At 39.9% G+C, this 20,674-nt stretch overlaps 1 protein-coding gene across 6 annotated transcripts in view; it reads right to left on the bottom strand.

The window, feature by feature from the left end:
• ARHGEF3 (Rho guanine nucleotide exchange factor 3) overlaps positions 1–20,674 on the bottom strand; it is a 104,958-nt gene that overhangs the window by 54,171 nt on the left and 30,113 nt on the right. For 5 of the 6 annotated variants that reach the window (XM_083421402.1, XM_083421397.1, XM_083421400.1 and 2 more), the window contains one exon: positions 13,869–13,931. In XM_083421402.1, the coding sequence (XP_083277528.1) occupies positions 13,869–13,931 (63 nt within the window). Of the gene's footprint in view, positions 1–7,183; positions 7,323–13,868; positions 13,932–20,674 lie in introns of those variants that run through there. The other variant, XM_083421401.1, reaches the window with a different exon arrangement.

Genomic DNA, 20,674 nt, shown 5'->3' with positions numbered 1-20,674 from the left:
TTGCTCCTCCTTAGATTGGATGTTTCATGACGGGCAGGAAAGATGACAATCAAAGCTGCCTTTAATCCTACATATGCCAGTTTAAATACTGCACCTCTAATAAACCAGCTTAAATAACCCACCTATCTACAGGTGAGATGTGGTGAGTGGCAACTGGAGAGGTTTTCAAGTGGTGCCCCCTTGTCGCTGAAATGTCCCACCAAGAAGGGTTGTCTGGCATCTACATGCATATCATTAAGGAGCCAGGTCATTGCCAGCCCAGCCATAAGGAGGTGTGAGGAAGTTGCCTCAGGGCAGCAGGCTCCAAACAGCTGAGAGGGGCAGCAGATCCCCTGTGCTTGTCGGCCACCACCTCCTCCTCCACTGTGTGCCCACCTGCTGCTGCTTGTCATGCACCTGTCACTGCCAGGTGGGCAGCAGAGGAGGAGGAAGTGGCAGCAGGGGACACAGCATTTTTTGTTTTGCCTCTAGCGGCCAAATGCTCTGGGCCAGCCCCATGCAAGGTGAAGATGCTTTTATTTCTCTAGTCTTTTGAAGAATTTATAGAATTCTTAGTTTTCTTTTGTACTTTTAAAAGCAGCTGAGATAACAGTTGCTGTTTCATGTGATGGTGTCTGCCTCTTGTGCTTTAGTTTCAGTAGTTCTTATATTTTATTGATGTTGCGTTTCACACTGTTAGCTGCTCTAGCAAATTCTAGAGGCTGAATATGTGTGATCTATAAATATTGTATTTGTGTTTGTTACTTAAATTTGGAGAGGGAACCTAATACAGAGATGAAGACTGGAAGGAGTATCTTGGCATCAAACCACAAATCTGTCTAGGAGACACCTTCTAAGACTGGTATGAAAATTCTGCTCAGAAATAAACACACTACATTAGTACATTGCCAAGCAGGCAGCAGATCATACAAACTAAAATAGCAACACAGTTCAGCGCACAGCTGGAGAAGAGATGTGCAGGAGGGAAATACACTGCTCCGTGGTGTAGTCATACAAAGGTAACAAATGAGACCCATTTACAGGAAAAGGAAGTTGCCTCTATTATAACCACTTGTTTTTTAAAGGAATTGTTGTTTTTAATTCAACCTGCTTCACATTCAGGATAAACCCTGCAAAATATATTTAATAAGCAGTAGCCATAACAGTCTTCCCTAATCTGATTCCTTCCCGATTGAACTACAATTCCCAGTAGCCATCGGCTGCAAGAACATATTGATTTAGACTATATAAATTACTGGATTTTGTCAGAGAAATCTCAGTCCTCATAGTAGTCAGGGAGCATGCATAAATTAGGATACATCTTGTCAGGAGCTGCTGGAGTACATTGGATGCTGCCTCCTGGTTGGTCCTTCAAATTGGACTACTGGTGTTGGCCTACAGCTCCTGGCTTACCTGAGAATACTGTCTCTGGCCCAGTGCAGCATAAACTTCTGCATGAGTGCTAAGAAACCTCATTCTGTGAGTTGTATCTAACTAAGTCATGTACAGAATGGACCCATTGAAATAAATGGATTTATGTAATCCATTCATTGATTTCAATGAATCTACTTTGCAAACGATTTACTTGGATAAAACAATATAGTTTTAAAAACAGTTTGGGTAATGGGTAAGGACTGGGATGGCAACATGCACCACAGCAACCTTTGAAAAAGTTCTTTAAAATGCACATATCTAAGGGCAGCATCTTATAGTATGCTTTGCATTCCAGTACAAAAACACAAACACAAAATGCATATTTTAAAATAATAAGATTAACAACCCCAAAATAATTAATTTTAAAGTTAAAATGGGAGAGAATATTTAAGGAAGGGAATTATAAACCTAATAAGCAAGCAAATTACAGCTTGCATATTACTGACTTCTTTCTATATACTCCTCTCTCATCACTTGCAACAAGGATTTTATAAAAGCAAATCACCAAATGTGATGATGCACATGCTCTGTCCTACGTTATTGTCTATAGCATTATCATGCAGGAAGCTGCTCTAATTTCTTAGCATTCAACTCTAAAATAAGCCACATGTCATATTTTCTTCAAACAAAAGCAGAAAAGTAGCAAAAAATGGAAGACCAGTCATCTTAAATTTCTGACTTAACCCTTAAATAGCAAGTAGAGCAGAAGAAAAGTTATATCTCGTACAATTGTTTCATGGCAGTAAACAATAAAAGGAAAATCAGATCTTTCATTACCTGTTAATCAGGGTGTTACATAATGCCCCTGCAGCCACATGTGTAATCAAGAAGGTTAAAAAGCTGAGATCCTGTTACATAGGGCCATCTGAAGAAGGAATTAAACTTTTTACAAAGTCAGTCATCTTTATACTTTGGGCACATATATGCTTAGACCAAGTACCCTGGGAATGCTCCATTCTCAACATCTTCTAAATCAGGTAGTCAATAATTTAGTAACTTCTTTTTAATGTCATGTTGGAAGCATATTCATTTCTTAATCATCAGATAATTTAACACTGCAACTTTCATTTTCTGCACAGATTCAAGAAAGCACATTAATAAAATGAACTGTGTGCCTAAGAAGTGCAAAACAGTCAGTTTAATTTAGTAGAAGATTCCTGATAACCAATGTTTGTCTAGCAAGAAGACCATTAAAAATAAAGGGGGGGGGGGGACAAGGATGTTAATCGGTGAGAGTTTGACTAGGGAACTGGAAAATCATCCTGTTCCAATTACTCTTACAACTATAGAACTAATACTTCAAATTATAGCAGCATTTACAAATACTGGTTTGATAATCAGTGGTTACTAGTTGTTCTCTAGTGTTCATATTGTTGTGCACACCCCAGTTTCCAAGCAGTGAGAGGTTTTAGGGGTGCCAAAGCATACATTTGGTTTCCCTAGAATAATGGCAGAATGGAGACTGTGATGTCTTTAAGAGCCTAAGAAGAGCCGGCTGGATTAGGCCAATGGCCAATCTAGTCCAACATCTTTTTCTCACAGTAGCTGAACAGTTGCCTGAGGAAAGCCCACAAGAAGGTTGCCAGAAACTGGTACAGTGGTACCTCGGGTTAGACGCTTCAGGTTACAGACTCCACTTACCCAGAAATAGTACCTTGTGTTAAGAACTTTGCTTCAGGATGAGAACAGAAATCGCATGGCGGTGGTGCAGCAGCAGCGGGAGGCCCCATTAGCTAAAGTGGTACCTCAGGTTAAGAACAGTTTCAGGTTAAAAACGGACCCCCAGAACGAATTAAATTCTTAACCCAAGGTACCACTGTATTCTGAAGCATTGCTGCCCCCAACTGTGGAGGCAGAGCATATAGCCATTGATAGCCCTCTCAGTCGTGAATTTGTCTAATCCTCTTTTAAAGCCGAATAATAATAATAATAATAATAATAATAATAATAATAATAATTTATTTATACCCCGCCCATCTGGCTGGGTGTCCCCAGCCACTCTGGGCGGCTTCCAACAAAACACTAAAATACAATAACCCCTTATAAACATTAAAAGCTTCCCTAAACAGGGCTGCCTTCAGATGTCTTCTAAAAGTTTGGTAGTTCTTTTTCTCTTTGACATCTGGTGGGAGGGCGTTCCACAGGTGGGTGCCACTACCGAGAAGGCCCTCTGTCTGGTTCCCTGTAACTTGGCTTCTCGCAGCGAGGGAACCGCCAGAAGGCCCTTGGCGCTGGACCTCAGTGTCCGGGCAGAACGATTGAGGTGGAGACACTCCTTCAGGTATATTGGACTGAGGCCGTTTAGGGCTTTAGGTTGATGGCCATCATTGTTTCCTGTGGGAGCGAGTTCCATAGTTTAGTGTTGTGTGAAGTAAACATGTTTGGGACTGAGCTACCAGCCTTACAGTAGGTACAGCCTACAGACCAAATGTTCTGTATAAAATAATTTGTGGTACTATATCTGGTCATGAGTAACACACTATTGTACAACGAATTCAGTAAGCACCCATGAGGCACGTAGGCAAGAAAAATAACAGGAAGTATTAAAACAGAAGCCCATCAAAGCAGATCTAATAGAATAAATTCTGCTATGTCTATTGCCACAGGTAATACTGTTTACAGAGCTCAGTTCTGATGACTAAGGATTAACAGATCTAATTTAGACAATGGGAAGCTACACAGCTAAGCAGAGGTTATAGGCTGGGAGAAGAAAAACAGGCAGAAGGGGAGAATAGCTGTTGAATTATTTACTGGTATTCTTGCTCTTTGGTTGAAAGATTATTTTCTGCTTGTTTTGTGACAAGCAATCACTTGCAGCATTAACTGGATATTAGAAACTGATGTCTGCCTACCTGAGCTTCCTTTCCAGGCACAAATGATTCCTTTAGTTGGTCATGCTTTGCGTTTAACACATTTTCTGCACATAACATACTGGTATTTATCTATCTGAAGGAGTGTCTCCACCCCCATCACTCTGCCTGGACACTGAGGTCCAGTGCCAAGGGCCTTCTGGTCGTTCCCTCACTGCAAGGTTACAGGGAACCAGGCAGAGGGCCTTCTCAGCAGTGGCGCCTGCCCTGTGGAATACCCTCCCATCAGATGTCAAACAGATAAACAACTATTTGACTTTTAGAAGACATCTGAAGACAGCCTTGTTTCAGGGAAGTTTTTAATGTTTGATGTTTTATTGTGTTTTTAATATTTTGTTGGAAGCCCCCAAAGTGGCTGGGGAGGCCTGGCTAGATGAGCGGGGTATAAGTAAGAAATTTGTTACTGTTATTATCTACTTCTAAAGCACTTCCAGATCCAAGTCCTCTGAATACTTAAAATTAGTGGCAGGTCCTGTCCACTGGCTTACAGCTCAAACAGGCAAAGACTGATAGGGACAGGACACAACAGAAAGGGAAATAAACAGGAAGGCAAAAATAATTATCAGGTAAAAACTAGGGCAAGAAAGTATATCTCAATTTGTTGAGTTGATAGATATCCTAATTCTACTATCCATAGCTGAAGCCTGTGCTAGCCATATGGCAGTGCAGAAGAGTGCTTCCAGGGGTAGCACCCCAGCTTTTGAACTCTCTCCTCTCTGAGATGTGGCAGGAGCCCATTCTTTTAACCTTTCAATGCCAGTTGAAGACCTGGTTATTCACCAGGTCTTTGGTGGACTTTAGGATCTACTGGATTATCTTCCGCAGCCTTCATCATGCTCCCAACTGGTGGGATGTCCTCTTCTTCCCCTTTTCCATTCCTCCAAAGCATCACAGAGGAAGGAGTCAATAGTACATTTCTATTCCACAATAAACAGACCGGCAATGCAATAGCTGTGCTGAACAGTTTCTGGAGAGACAGGGTACGGATGAGCAGAATATTCTTTTTTTTTTTTAACAAAACTGTTCATAGAAGGGCTACAACCCAATTAAGACATTGCAATAGATCACATAAACTTTAAGTGATCCATTGATTAAATCTGCATATGGGTGAAAACAATACTTTGGAAACAAAAAGTGTACTTCCTTTGTTTTTAATGATGTACACATGTCATAGCAGATACCGCTTAAGAAGAGGTACTCCTGTGTGAGAGAAAAGGGGGAATAAATATGGCATTTAGTTATCAGCCACTTTTGCAGGCACTTGCATGTTAATAATGTGCTGCCCAATTAATCATGAACACTTAAAGTTTAAAAAACTGATTACTCTAACTGAACAACCAAACATTAAAGCCTTAGTTTCTAGTCAAAAGGTTACTGAGGGGAAAGACTGGAGAACAACTAAGACTTGTTTCTGAGTAACTATGCATAGTATCAGACCCTTGAACTGGGTTCCCTGCTTTGATCCTGCTTACAGCTGATGGCAGAACAGCAACTTCTCAGCAGTGTTAAAAGTTCCTATTCTGCAAGTCACTATTTCCTCTCTAAAATCATTCCTTGCTCAAGCTTAAAGTGACAGAGCTACATACTTACATGTGATCGTGATGCAGCAGGCAAACCAGATATGTGTATCAGTGATGAACACTATTGTCACATACATGTTCTGCGCAGAAAGGGCTTACCAACTTTCATGGTGGTTGTAGATTCAGATCCTCCATACTTCAAAGGGGCCAGCTGCTATTATTCTAAGCAGGTTTATGTATCTTATTGATCTAATCCTCCACATTCAATATTATAATTTATATGCCAAATGAGTACCATTGCCTATCGGTACCATTTCTTCTTTTCTGTCACCATTAAAATGTCTCAAAATTTCCTCTTCTGTAGTCAATTGTTTTGTTACAGAAAAATCTCTAAGTGATCATTCAAAGTAAAATGTGTAGCTGAACACCATTCAGTAACCCAAGAGGCAACATCCCTGCTATGAAACTAATGATGCATTGGCCTTACCCTGACCCCTCTCCCTTGGACTAAGAACATTGGGAACTATCTTAATATTATTACTGTGCTACACTTCCTACCTACAAGTGAGAGCTGCAGTCCATTAACACACAGGGCATCATCTATAATAGTCTGTGTCAGCAGGAGTTCAATAGCATCTGATGTATTAGTAAACTACAAAGACTAAGAAAATATGAAATAGCGTAAACCGCATCATGTGGACAGTATGTTTTTTAGCTTTCATCCTTTCATCAGGGATAAAATCTATATAGTACATCATTTCCTAAACTATCCAGATCAGCTGAGGCAGATCCAGGAAGGATGTCTTTAGACATGGTGCAGGCAATTACCAAGATGTTTTGATCAACTTAGTAGAAATGCTTTGCAGATTGTACCACGCAAAACACAGTGGCTCTGATCCAGGCCTATTTGGGACATGTCAGTAGATGTGTCCATCAAATTCAGCAAATACCAAAATGCAGATCTGCACCAGTTACATACAGTGGTACCTCGGGTTACATACGCTTCAGGTTACAGACTCCGCTAACCCAGAAATATTACCTCGGGTTAAGAACTTTGCTTCAGGATAAGAACAAAAATCGTGCTCCGGTGGCGTGGCAGCAGCAGGAGGCCCCATTAGCTAAAGTGGTGCTTCAGGTTAAGAACAGTTTCATGGCTAAGAACAGACCTCAAAAACGAATTAAGTTCTTAACCCGAGGTATCACTGTATACCTTCCTTACTGCATAAAGACAACTGAGCCTCAACACAATTACGATAGACCCTTAGTTGTACTCTTATAACAGAGCAAAAACACAGCCACTGCTCTGCAAATTAAGAGATTAAACAGACTGCCTGTGTGGAACCGCTGCACTTCTGATTTGTTGATGATGAAATTTATTACCTGCCCTTTGCCATCAGGTCCTAGGGCAGGTTGCAGCAATTTGAAATTCAGAATTAAAAACAGTTAAAACTGTAATAACCCTGGGGCCTAATCTGAACAGTAGAGTGCTTGGTATCTGGTGGGTGGGCCTGTGTGTTCTGCTCCAGAATCAGCCCCTCCCTTCAGTGTATGTTCAATTAAGAATGTCAGGTAAAAGGGACTAACTGCCTCTTCTTGCCTCAGACTCCCCTCATGATGTTGCTGTATTGTATTTATCTTCTCTCAGACATTATGTTCTTTTCTTACAGTTTTCTCAGTTTATTATTAAAGCTTTTTTCCCATTTACGTGAGCCACTTATTTTTCTCAAAGAGAAGAAAACTCTGCTGGAAAATGGTGGGATATCCTAAACTTGGGTGAGTGAGGGGATATTCCCAGTTTGCCAGAAGGATAGCTTTTGTTAATCACCTCCCACCTCCACAACAAAAACAGATTACAGCTACAAGACTATGGGAGGGCCCTGAAAATATGAGGTGGGACTAGCAAGAGGGCCCCCTCAGCTGATTTTAACACAGGTGAGGGTTTGGACAGAAGGGGATATCTGGAGCCAACATTATTTAGAGCTTGACAACTTTAAAAGAAAATAATTGACAACTTTAAAATAATCCAAACCTCAACTCCAGCACATATCACAGCTTCTCCCTGTTTACTCTCTCAATGAAACAGTCAATGAAACAGTCTACAATGATTTCCAGCAACATGACACCACTAGTTTGCATGAAATGGGAAGCCAAAACATGGCTTACAGGGAATATGCAATCTGTGGGCCCCCAGAAAGGAGTTCACAGCCATAGCTCAGTGCAGGGAAGAGCAAAGCCAAGGTTCATCAGGTTTTCTGAACCCAGAATCATGGTTAAGCTCTCTCCATATTAATCTCAGCTTAACCATAAGCCTGGGTTCAGATGTCACACTAAGCCATGCGTGGGGTACCTCTGCCTCACAAGCCTAATTATGCACATTGTGGGTCCCAATTTGGGCCATGGCTTTTGCCAAACCACAACCACCTGCCCCATGCAGATGAAGATACAAGTGCCAATGCAAAGTTGGAAGCCTGAAAATGTGCTCCTGGCTGTAGCAAGGAAGGCTTGCTGTAGTGCCGGTCAGCTAACAGGTGATGGCTGCAAGGTTGCTGGAATCAGCTACTGAGTTCAACATGAAGTTTGAAATTTGTACTGATCAGCTAAACTGGGCTTGGATTTTCCAAACAGTGGCCAGATCCAATTCCCCACTCCTATGCTAAACTGAAGCATGGCATAGCTTAACATGACAGCCAAAAAAGATACAAAAAAGCAGCTTCAGCTCCTCTCTGGGAGCCTGCGCCTTCATATGGTCCTGGTTAAGTCATAGTTTGGGTTTACCATGTCATGTGAACCATATCTGAAGTAGACCACTGGATAAAGGATGTCACAAAATCACGTACTATGAAAAATGGTTCAGAAATTAAACATCAGTTTTTTAATCTCTTAACCTGCTTTTCTGTGCCATCATATATTAAAGAGTTAAATTTCTGTAAACTTTAGACAATATTATTTTTTGCAAAACTAGTTGCCATCAAAATAGCTTTTGAGATGTTTACCTTTCTCCCATTTTAGTCATCAAATCTGCCATTACAGTCCCAAAAGCTAACACACAATCACATTACTATCTCTCTGAATAATTTAAATTCAAAATTAAAAGCGTATCAGTTGTCTTATAAAAGAAAAACTGCAGTTAATAGCATTGAGGCGGATTGTCCATAGAATAATTACAAACAGATTAGATATGTTGACTTTATTATCAAATCTGATTCTACATACATATTGGCCTACTCTGACAAAAAACAGAGTGACACATACATAATTCATGAATATAATATATATATTAACCAAGGTTTAAGTACTCTCTACTACTAAGGTGTAACAGTATTAAATTTAAATCAAACTAAAAAAGGCTGCAACAATATTTTTAATTATCTCAAGTCCATAATTGGTGAAGAAGCTAATCCCTTCTGATCTTTCTAATATAAGAGTGCCATAACTTGACACTCAAGTTTTTATTACGCTTAATTAGTTCAGAATTTTTAGCCATATTGGCTTTCACACACACACACCAAGTTCAAATTCAGTTGTTAAAGCTATCAAAATCCATGGAGAATACAAACTCTGAACTATACCATGTGTGAAATGCATGTGAACTAGAATGATTACATATTCAGAATTCATAATAAGAAAACTAATAAAACTTCTAATTAGACTAACATCACCTTACCAGATCATAATAAAACCTTAAAGGCGTTGACTGCACAGAGTCTGCTACAACATAATAGTCATTTATGTTCCAGTCCTAAATCTTGTGGCGCCGTAAATATATGCGTAGTGTAGAGTTTGTCAGCAGACAACAACATTACACAGTCACTGAAGACAGATACCATCTTGTAAATGTTAAGAGCCTGTGCATCAGAAAATCACTGGTCATCAGGCTACTACTGTGGAGGTACACTTTGCCTGTTTTATAGCACCTGAGTTTTATTCTTAATACTAGTTTTAACGAGACAGCATCATATCTCCCAAGGTGATTTCTGACACATTCAAGTAAGAAGCCATCAATTCAAGTGCATATCTCAAGGTCTCAAATAAAACTTGCCAAATGAGCTAAAGACCACAATTCTGATCAATTGTATTAAAAAAAAAAAAAGACATTCTGCACAAAACCATTGATGTCTTTATGCCAAGTATCTCTATTGTTCTGAACCAGCAGAAACATAAGAAAAGCTTCAGCACATCCTGTGAAAGATGGACAGGAAACTATCCCTTCATGACAGACTATTATGAAAAAGGTAGACAGTCTGGCACAGCTAAGATGTATTGTATGGTACAATACTATTTTTATACATGGACATGAAGTGTGGACAGATATATATACCAACTGGAAATGGGTGCAATATGGTGCTATTCACTGTATGAATAAAGCTATAAAGATGTTAATAATGCCATATTTTAAAAGCAAAATCTTTCTTTACCAGACTAATGTATTCAATATTTCAGTTTATCTTCCCTTTGATAGAATGGCTGCAATGTAAACCAAGGATCTTAATGTTTGCGACTCTAGCCTACTAGATGTTAAACCACACATACAACTTTATGAAGAATGAAATGAAAGCTAAACTATTCAGACAAATGTTACGTAAGCAATTCTAGCTTAACTGTTAGCCAATGATATATAAAAACTAAAGTATGGAAAGTAGATGCTAATAACTAATCTGTAATTGTCTACCCTTTATTTAGTCTTGAATAAAATGCAAAATGGTTCATTAATTGTTATATATGGATTTTCATAGCCCGTCAACAAAATGTCTCAGAATGCTTAGTTTATTTATTTAGCTAGATAGTTGTACCAGCCTATGCCTCAGATCTATAACCTAAGTAGGCTGCAATCCTAAACATGTCTACTCAGAAGTAAGCCCAACTGAGGTCAATGGCACTTCTTAATAAGTGACGTTGTAGTTGTTTAGTCGTTTAGTCGTGTCCAACTCTTCATGACGTTAGGATTGCAGAATTAAGAAAATTTAGTTCCACTGAAGAACATGGAACCAAATAATTTTAGCTTAACAGGATAGTGGTCTGAACCAAAACATCACATTTTGCAGAGTTATAATAGTTGTCTTCTGGTCCCACCAGTGCTGTGTAGACAGGCTTTATGCTCATACATGTCGTCCCCCACTTCCCTCACATGTGCTGGTTCCTTCCCAATTTAGCTGCACAGAAACAACCAGTAATGTTACCACTGACCTAACATGTTTTAAGGTCTATGTAGCCATTATAATACAAAACAATTCAAACACATTTCAGTTAACTGTTTAATTATTGAAAACAGTTGCTATGAACTACACATCCACTTGCCATCTAGGAATTATGTTCTGAGTGGTACAGCTCTGTAGAGAGCTGACAGGGAAGTGCTGTTATCAGCATCAAACAGATGCTAACAACAAAAAGCTAAAATTGTTTAAGCAAGTGACAACTGACAACCCTTTCCACACACACGTGCACATACAAGTTTTTCTAGCATATGTGCCGAACGTGAAGAGGTAGGTATGGAGGAGAAAATGCGACAAGCATTAATGATCAATTTCTCAGTTCTTTAATTAGCCCATCATTAATCTCACTATGGCGGACACAGCAGTGTTACTGGAAACAGGGCAGCTGAGTTTCTCTTATTAAAATGGCATTATGTTTATGAAAGGATTAAACTGAAGTGTCCTCATCTCCCGGTCATGTATTCAGTGACATCTGGGAAGTGTGCATTACAGAAAGAGAACACACATTTATTATGCTGCAAAGTGTGGCTTATAAATTTGTATACGTATTATATAAAAGATGGGTATACATTTACTAATGAATGTGTTTAATGATAAGATTAAAAACAGTTAAGTTAAATCTTAAGTTAAGTATTCAAAAGGCTGTTTCAAAGGAACCATACTAAGGTCTCTGAATGCATCACACATGATGGTTGCACTAATACAGAAGTTTGTTTTTTAATTACAGAATAAATTACGTACATACATATACAAAGACTTAAGATAGAAACATTATCCTTTATAGCAGCCTTCCCCAGTTTGGTGCCCTCCATATGTTCTGGACTACAGCACCATCAGCCCTAACCAGCATGGTCTGATCTGGGCTTTTCTTAAAATTGATTTTGTTCTGGCTTGGCACTCTGAGCAGTAGCTGTAATTTCTCAAAATGCCACCAGACCTACCATCACTTGGGAAATCTGAAAGGCATAATCACCCAGCATTGTTCTAAGCGCTGCCACTGCAGTCAGGTGAGCTGACCAAGGACCACTGACAAAAGGAGTAGACCCATCCCAAGGATCTCCTTGGGTCTCCCATTAACCTGGAGTTGGCTTCAATTAAAACAGGCACACACAGAAGGAAGAAGATTAAAAGGCCACAAAGGTTTACAGATTCTGCCGGAACAGAAAGCCTGCATCTTGCTGCTGGAAAGTACATGGAACATGTTCAATTTTCAACCAAAGCAGGTAGGCATCAGAGGAAGACAGGCACATATTTTTTTAGAGCAGTAATACTGCTGTGGAAGCACCCTTATTGCATTAAGTGCGTCCTATAGGGCGAAAAATACGGTATTCATTGTAAGACATGGTTTCCAAATCCCTCACTACCCCAGTTTGCCTCTTCTGAGTTTGGATGCTATGCCCAGCAATGTTTAAAAGACACCTGAAAGTAAATACTGCTGAGGTCCTCATCCCATCTGGGTAGAAGAAGGGAAGGCATAGTGTGCACATCCAAGGCTCATGCAGGTTTATTCCAGCTCATATACATCATTCTTAACCATGGTTTAAGTTTACTGTTTATACATTTGAGAACATTGTCAATCTGCCCTTCATTAACACACAATCCTTGAGTAGGGTAATAGTGAAATAAATTTAAAACATTAAGAGCAATTTCACTGAAATCAAATCACGAGGCATATAAAAATCAACACACACACCAGCAACCAATTAACAACAATTGAAACAAAATAAAAAGACACTTTCTATTCAACAAATACATGTGCAAACAATTGTATTTTCAGCTGGCAATGCAGCTCAGCGGTTTAACATGAACATGTGAACATGACCACTGGATGTACCGTATTTTTCGCCCTATAGGATGCACTGGCCCATAGGACGCACCTAATTTTTTCATGGGGAAATAAAGAAAAAAACATTATTACCCCCCCCCCAGCCATAGGGGAAGCCTGAGCTTTTAAAAACGCACCTACCGTAGTTTTTAGAGGAGAAAAGGATATCTGCCCAATATCTGCTTCAGCGCGCCCCGTGCTCCGGGCAGCAGGCTGCTATCCGCAGCCTAGGGAACCCTGCGGGAACTCCCACAGGGCTCCCTAGGGTGCGGATATCTTCCCGAAACGCGGGGCGCTCTGCTTCAGGCGGCAGGCTGCTATCTGCAGCCTAGGGAGCCCTGCGGGAACTCCTGTGAGATCCCCAGGCTTGCGGATAGCTTCCTGAAGCCTGGAGAGTGAGAGAGGTCGGTGCGCACCGACCCCTCTCGCTCTCCAAGCTTCAGCGAAAGCCTGCATTCGCCCCATAGGACGCACACAGATTTCCCCTTCATTTTTGGAGGGGAAAAAGTGTGTCCTATAGGGCGAAAAATACGGTATTATGTCCAGATCAGTCCATATTATTAAAAATGCCACTTTTAATACAAGTCTTCATTAGGGATTCAAGAAAGGTATTAGGATGGAATTAGTTTCCAAGTGCATTTTACACCACCAGTATAACTCATAATCAAGTAAAGTCACAGCAATCAAGTCAAGCACAGGAATATATTTCTGCATGGTTTAATGTTTTGGGGTTGCACGCAGAAATTCAAGCTGTAATATTAATTTATCAGCAGGAGTTCATGCAACAATGTTCTATTCCACTTGCACTATCTTCCTGGACATAGAACTTGTTTCCTTGAATTATACATGCTTCAAAAATAGAAAGTTTTAAGTTTGTCAGCAATATTTCAACATGCAGAGCAGAAAGTATTTTTATGACAGGAACAAACAGTTTGGCCCCCAAATGGTCAAAAAACCAAATAATGTTTCACAAAAAGCCACTCTAGAGAACCACATTGGGCACATTACATTTCAGAAAACAATTACTCACACTTGAGTCAAAGCTGCAGACACTGATTACATCTTCGCTCTGGGCGCTCTGCTTGCGTTTCTTCTATTAAAGAAAAAGAAAAAGAAGAGCTTATATATTAGCAAAAGACCAGCAAGCAAAATACTTCTTACATGTTTATTTTTCAACTTATAACATTATAATACAGCTAAAACATTTTTCAAGTGTTTACATGGCCACAGTATCACATGCAAGTTGGACTGCATACTACCACCAGCAGTCTAGAAGTTTCAGGGTGACTACCTTTGTTTTTTCAACAGACGCTGAATGAATGCATAGTGGCGTCCCCCTCGCACCTTACCCTCTTTGAGTGAATGCCAACCAGCCAGCAGAGCATTTGGCTACTGCTAACTGAAGCACTGCTGTGGGGAATGGGCATGAAATGAACTCACACAAGGTCACCAACACAACAATCCCAAAGGTACCTACACATAAATGGGGAAGGCCAACTTTGTACTGTGCGCAGATAGCTAATACACGGTTTCTCCAGCATAACCTGAAACTCCAGCACCAGAAACAAACATTCTACATCAAAAACATTTAGCCCTGAATACTTTTTAAAGGCTATACAGAAGTGGTTTTTAAAAAAAACTGAAATCCTCACTGATAAGCACAGCTTCTTTGAGGTTTGTTTCTTTCAAAGAGACAACTCCAGGAACAGGTACATTTGTATACAACTTATCAAGCTGTCACAACTGGCAACTTAAATATTTCCTGGTAGAAAAGATATGCAGAAGATAGTCTACAGCAGGGGTGTCAAACTCAAATTCACCGGGGGCCGCATCAGCAGTTTGGTCACCCTCAAAGGGCTGGTTCGAGTTCGAGTGTCTTCAAAGCCCATGACACCTTTAACAGCTGGATTAAGTAATGCAAAGCTTCTGGCTCATGGAACACTACACCTTGATTTCATTTGAATACATATATGAACATAAAAATTGTTTCCTGCTTGGCTTGGTGTTTAAGTTACACAAGATGTGCAGGTTTTAATTTTTCTCATTCCCCAATTTTTAATCGAGCATTTGTTTGGATTTCCCCCCCTTTGCTACCTACCCTAAACCTTTGAGGAGGGTGGGAACTGATGGCCGGACCCTGTAATAACATTGAGGGAAAAATTGCATGATGTGTAAATACCCTAAAAAATAAACCAATTCCTTATCAGCTTTCCCCCCATATATAAATTTTTGCAACGCACACCCTGCGGAAGCCGCGCCTGACGTTATTTACAAAACATGCACTTGCGTATCGAATTTGCTTTTGAATCACGAATCCCCAGAGGCGGAGGATGCTGTTCATTGGGCAGCGCGGAAACGCGCCTAAAGAAATAAATAAAGAAAAGCAAAGCAAAAGCACGCCGCCCCGAGTATTCACAGGGCGCGCTCCCGAAACACAAGCGCGCTCTCGGTCTCCCTCTCTCCAACGCACGCGAAGCCGGCTCTGCCCTTCTCCGCGTTCCACCTCGCGCAGGCGCGCTGCACTCCCGCCAGGACTTATTTCACCCCGGCGAGCCCGAAAAGAAGTTGCGAGCAGCAGCAGCGGCCTCCCATATCCAACCCCGCCCTCGCCGTGTCAAATAAGTCTCAGCTAGGTAGCTGGAGGAGGGGGAGGCCTGCGCCTGCCCCTGCGCAGAAGGGACCCGAGGCGCCCTGCGCGCGCACCGCAGCCCAAGCTTCCCTCACAGATATATATATAGACCAGACTACACGGGCCACATGACGAGGTCTGGCGGGCCGGATTCGGCCCGCGGGCCTTGTGTTTGACACCCGTGGTCTACAGTGTAGACTAGAGAGCTCGCTCTTTCATGAAAATGTTAACTGTTGCCTGTCCTTAAAATATACCATTTCACGTATAAGACTGGAAAAGGTGAAAGCACAGGGGACATTCTAGAAAAGTTGAGTTTGGGGCTTAGAAATAATAATAAAGTATGTATGCAAAGCAAATGGCAAACCTGCAATGACATCACAGGATGGGGGTCAGGGTATGCTTCTCATCCTGCTGTGTTTGAAGATAGGTGGAAGCTATTCACTAATTCAGTCTTCTCACTTTTTTAATCACATTGCCCTGCATCTCTTGCATGCATACACTTCCACATATGCATCCTCCAACCTCAATAACACAAAGTCAAAAGCGCCTCTTATATTTGTACATTCCATGTAATTATTTTCCACACATCTCTGGAGAACCTGGAAAGAGCTACCAAAAGCGTAGCTCAGAGAAAAAAGGTTGAGAACCACTGCTCTAACTAAATAAATGAAAAAGTAAATTCAACCTGTAATTATTGATTGAACAAATTAACCTTTTAATATAACCAACATTAAAATTTAATGGCATACCAACTTACACTTAATGCATTCTCACACTGGGCATCCCTTTTTGCTAAAAGATTAGACAAAACATGTCCCTGCCCTGATTGCCTTTGTGGGCAAGGCCTGCTTGAAATGGAGGTACCTGGAGGCACCAGGCGACCATCCGCTCTCATAGTTGCATTGAGAGATGGCTGCCTCCCAGGACCAGCCGCAGTGCGGGAAGTGCCACCCTACCGGAGACCCAGGTGAGCAGATATTCTTGCACTGGGCATCTTATACAACTATACCTTTTTACTAAAAGATTAGGCACATTTAATGCAAATCACATTTTAATTGGTCATTTCAAAATGGCAAAAAATGAACAGGTCACTTGCAGAATGAAAACACACATATATTTATGTGTGGCATCTTATCCATTCACAAACAATACCACTGTTGTCCACTAAAATATGTTAATATGAATTTTAGAATATTCCATTTATTTTTTCTTTACTTTATTTGTCATTAAAAGTAGAATTATAACTCTGCCCTACCAAGTGAAATATTGGTAGAAAAGATGTTTTCCAAATGGAAAATCACAGCCTACTTATTAGATTGCTGTGGCAGGTAAGTAAACCCATGAGATTAGTCTATTTTTGAAAGAACCACTAATCCTAGGCTATTGTATCAAGTAATCAAATTTCCCATTTGGCATCTGTGAATTTTATTTCAAAGCAGAAACCTGAGTAAGACATTAATAATAAAAGGCAGGACATTTTTAAATCTTGCACAAAAGTTCAGCCTGCTTACAATTCTACAAAGAAAACTGGCATCAAGTTGTGTAACAGGAGATCACTTCAATTGCTGTGGCTTATTTCAGAAAACTTTTTAATAGGCTTCATTTTGCTACCTATTGCAGGGAAAGACACATTAATAGTTCTTTAAGTAACCTTGCAAATGATAAGAAGGTTAATCTATTCCTGACAGTTTTATATCCAATTTACATTGGATCTCAAATAGCTGAATGAGAACCACAGGTGTGAGGTCCATTGAGCTTGTGTTCTACAAGTACCAAACTTTATACCAAATACACCAATTTAGCTAACTATATAACTGTGGATAATTATAACCTGTGAAAATAGAGAGTTAAAAAAGAATGAACAGAAGCAGGGATTGGAGCAGATTGCTCTGGCCTGTCAATTCAGTGGATGTGTTTTGATGTATTACAAGTAGTATATTCAGTTCCACTGTGAAACTGAGGATGACTTCATGTCAGCTTTTCTGTTCGAGGTGGACTTTGGCACCAAGCATTATGTTACTTTCAACAAATGTGGCATTGTAGCTGAACGTATGCAGCGCATTGTGCCAGGAAGCTGGTGCCAAACTATTGTCTTGTCTTTATGCTTTAGGAGGCCCCAGTTGCTTTTTGTTCATGTTGGCAAGCTTGCCATGGCAGCAGGGAACAAAGTCTCCTGTTAGCTTTGTTGCTGCCATAGAACAGAGTAAGGGCCTCAAAATATCACAAGACTAAGAACTGGGATATTCTGCTGTTGTTGTTTTGCGTTTTGTTGAATAGAGACACACAGATGTGTGCAAATATTCTAATGCACATCTGTGCAGAAGGATACATCAAAATAACTAGCTTGCTTTCAGGCAGTGCTTATTATTTCAGTGCTAGTTTACATATATACATCAGCTCTCATACCAAATACTTATTTTATGGCCCTTTGACCCCACCTTTTACCATTTGTTGTTTTTTTCTATCCATATGTACATACAGCCGCTCTTGCAAGAGGCAAGGTTTTCTTAACAGGAGTGATGGTTCTTGGAAACTTTACTTCTTTAACACAGTTCTTGCTCTGCCTCACAAACTGTGCTTACAGCAAAGTGGGCTCTGGTCCCTGAAATCTCATGCCAAAACACATTTGGTAAGTCTTATGGCATATTCAAGAGTTTTTTATGACGAGAGATGTATAGGTGAGTGAACTTACATGACTGGAAGACAGTTAATATCATTTACCCTGTGATTAGCTTGGTGAAAGAGTGGAAGGGAAGAGTCCTCTGCTTTGAGCCTATTTACCATTCTATAATTCAGTCTACATCACAGGAAACTCAACTGTCTTTATGACAGAGGTTTGCATTTCCTCTCTGAGTGTTATGCATAAATCCTCTTTCATCAGTAGCTTTAAACCAGTGATAATGATAACTTAGACTTCCTTTTCCAATGTCTCATTTTAATTCCTGTAACTAAAGCCCCACTCTTTAATATAATTAGATATCTCTGGTTACAATTTGTTCAAGAAAAGCAGGCAAAAAATAGGCTGGTACATTCATGTGAACTTCTGCTAGGAAGCAGCATGAGTCCATGTGGCCATGCTTGGTCAGGCATTTCTTCCTTCACATTGGTCTTCTATAAAGACAGAGTGGTAGGCTTAGAGCCTTATATATACTGCCATAGGGCTTTCCAAGCACCACACAGGTAGATGCAGCATCAGGAAACATGTCCACATAACACCCTTCCCTTCAAACCATCTTTATTCTAGAATATGTCAGAATGGTTTTGAATTGTGTCCCAGATTTCAGAATTAGCAGCTGCTAACATAGTGAGTGCATTCACATTCATGCTGAAACCACATGAAGAGCCACAGTGAACTTCAGTCTCACATATTTTGTGTACTTTAATTGTACTTTAATTGTGGATATTTATATTTTCGTGGGTTTGTGAAACTTGGTTTTTGTATTTCTGTAAATCACTTAGAAACCTATTTTGGCATTAAGTGTATATAAATTAGTAAATAATAATAATCCTCAATATGCCACCCTGAGCTCCTTGGAGGAAGGGTGGAACATAAATGTGTTAAATAAAATGAATAGCTGGATAGAATAACTGAGAGGTGCTGTGAGGTTGTAAGAAACAACATACACTTGCAAGATCAGGAGCTCCAACATGGTGCATTAGAATGTGCATCACATAGAAAAATTCCAGGACTCCTCTGCATTGTTCAGTTGTCTACAGGATAAACCTGAAGTTTTAAAAAGTGTTTAAAAAGTCACTGACCCCAAATTGCTCTGATAGGTTTTGAAGCACATGTCCTTCAATCACAGATTGATCTGAACATCCAGTGTGCTACAAATTGTAAACAAAAAGGGTGGGGGCAGTGGCAGGGAGGAGGCATAAAACATACTGCCCACTTCTCAGTGAGTAGAACTGAAAAGAGGTCAAGTTCATCTGTTGCTCACAAAGAACCGGCAACAGGACGACACAGCAACACCCTGTCCCAGACTATAATTAACAATGGGAAATCTGTAATGTAACAGCATGGGCACTTCATTTCAGAGGGTGGGTAACAACTCAATTTATCTTTTGTATCACATGCTGCTTGTAAATTTTAGTATCTTTTGTTTGCAGGACAGCAGGGAAGTGACAGGTTTATAGCAATACTGAGCATTTTTACTTTTTACAACAAGCCACACCTATGAGCAGTCTATTTGAATTGTTTTAAAGGTATCCAATGAATATTAATAGGATATTTTAGAGGCATTGCTTAACTTTCTTTTAATCTGCCTTATCTTCAGAAGACTGCTGGTAGCTACACTTAAGAACAGTAAGTTAAAACCCATCACCAAGGTAATGTACTGTATCAAACATCCAAGTTGTTTATCCCCAACTATTAAGACCTGTACAGTATAGTAATAGACACTATACAATAATAGAATATACTATACAGTATGCAATAACAGAAAACTTTCCATGTCTTACAGTAAATGCAGGTTTGTTTTTTTTTCATTTTTAAGTAAAAATAAAATACTTCACACTTATATAGTGTTCAAATGTTCCTACATTTTCTCAGTAAGTCCTACCACACAGCCCTTTAAAAGTCATATGTATTATCCTCATATTGCAAATGAGAGATTGAGAAAATAACATAGTGGTTTGCCTCGGTTACTTAGTACATACATAGCTGACAGGATATTTGAAAAGAGGATTGTTAGCCAAAAACTTACTGCCATACCCCAAAATGGGTGGGAGATTAATTGATCATTAACTCTAGAACTATCTAAGGGATGGCTACACCCTGGATACACAATTTTTAGCCTTCTATCTGAAAAGGTTTTTAAAATAATAAATTGAAATCCCATTAATCATTAAAACTTTAAGTATAGAACTCATCTCATGTAAAAGGCAGATAGAAATTGTACTCTTAAAATTCTAAATTCAAAAACATTTATACCATTGGAAATTGCACTCAAACCTAGCTAGCTTTTAATGTGTAGCCCAGGAATGGAGAACCTGTGGCCCTCCAGAAGTTGTAAAATTCCAATTTCTAGCAGTCCAAGCCAGGAAGCACCAAAGTCAGGGATGATATGAGTGTTGAGAGTCCAACAGTATCTGTTTGCTGACAATTCTGTAAAGTCTGCAGCATCTGAATTTTTTTTTAATTAGCACCTAAGCTTGAGGTTCATAAGAGGAGTCACTGAAAAGCAATCTTGTTTTTGCATGCTATG

Source organism: Podarcis tiliguerta (assembly GCF_965153285.1).
Source record: "Podarcis tiliguerta genome assembly, chromosome: 2".
Classification (NCBI taxonomy): domain Eukaryota; kingdom Metazoa; phylum Chordata; class Lepidosauria; order Squamata; family Lacertidae; genus Podarcis; species Podarcis tiliguerta.
This window is presented reverse-complemented; position numbering and strand designations above follow the sequence as displayed.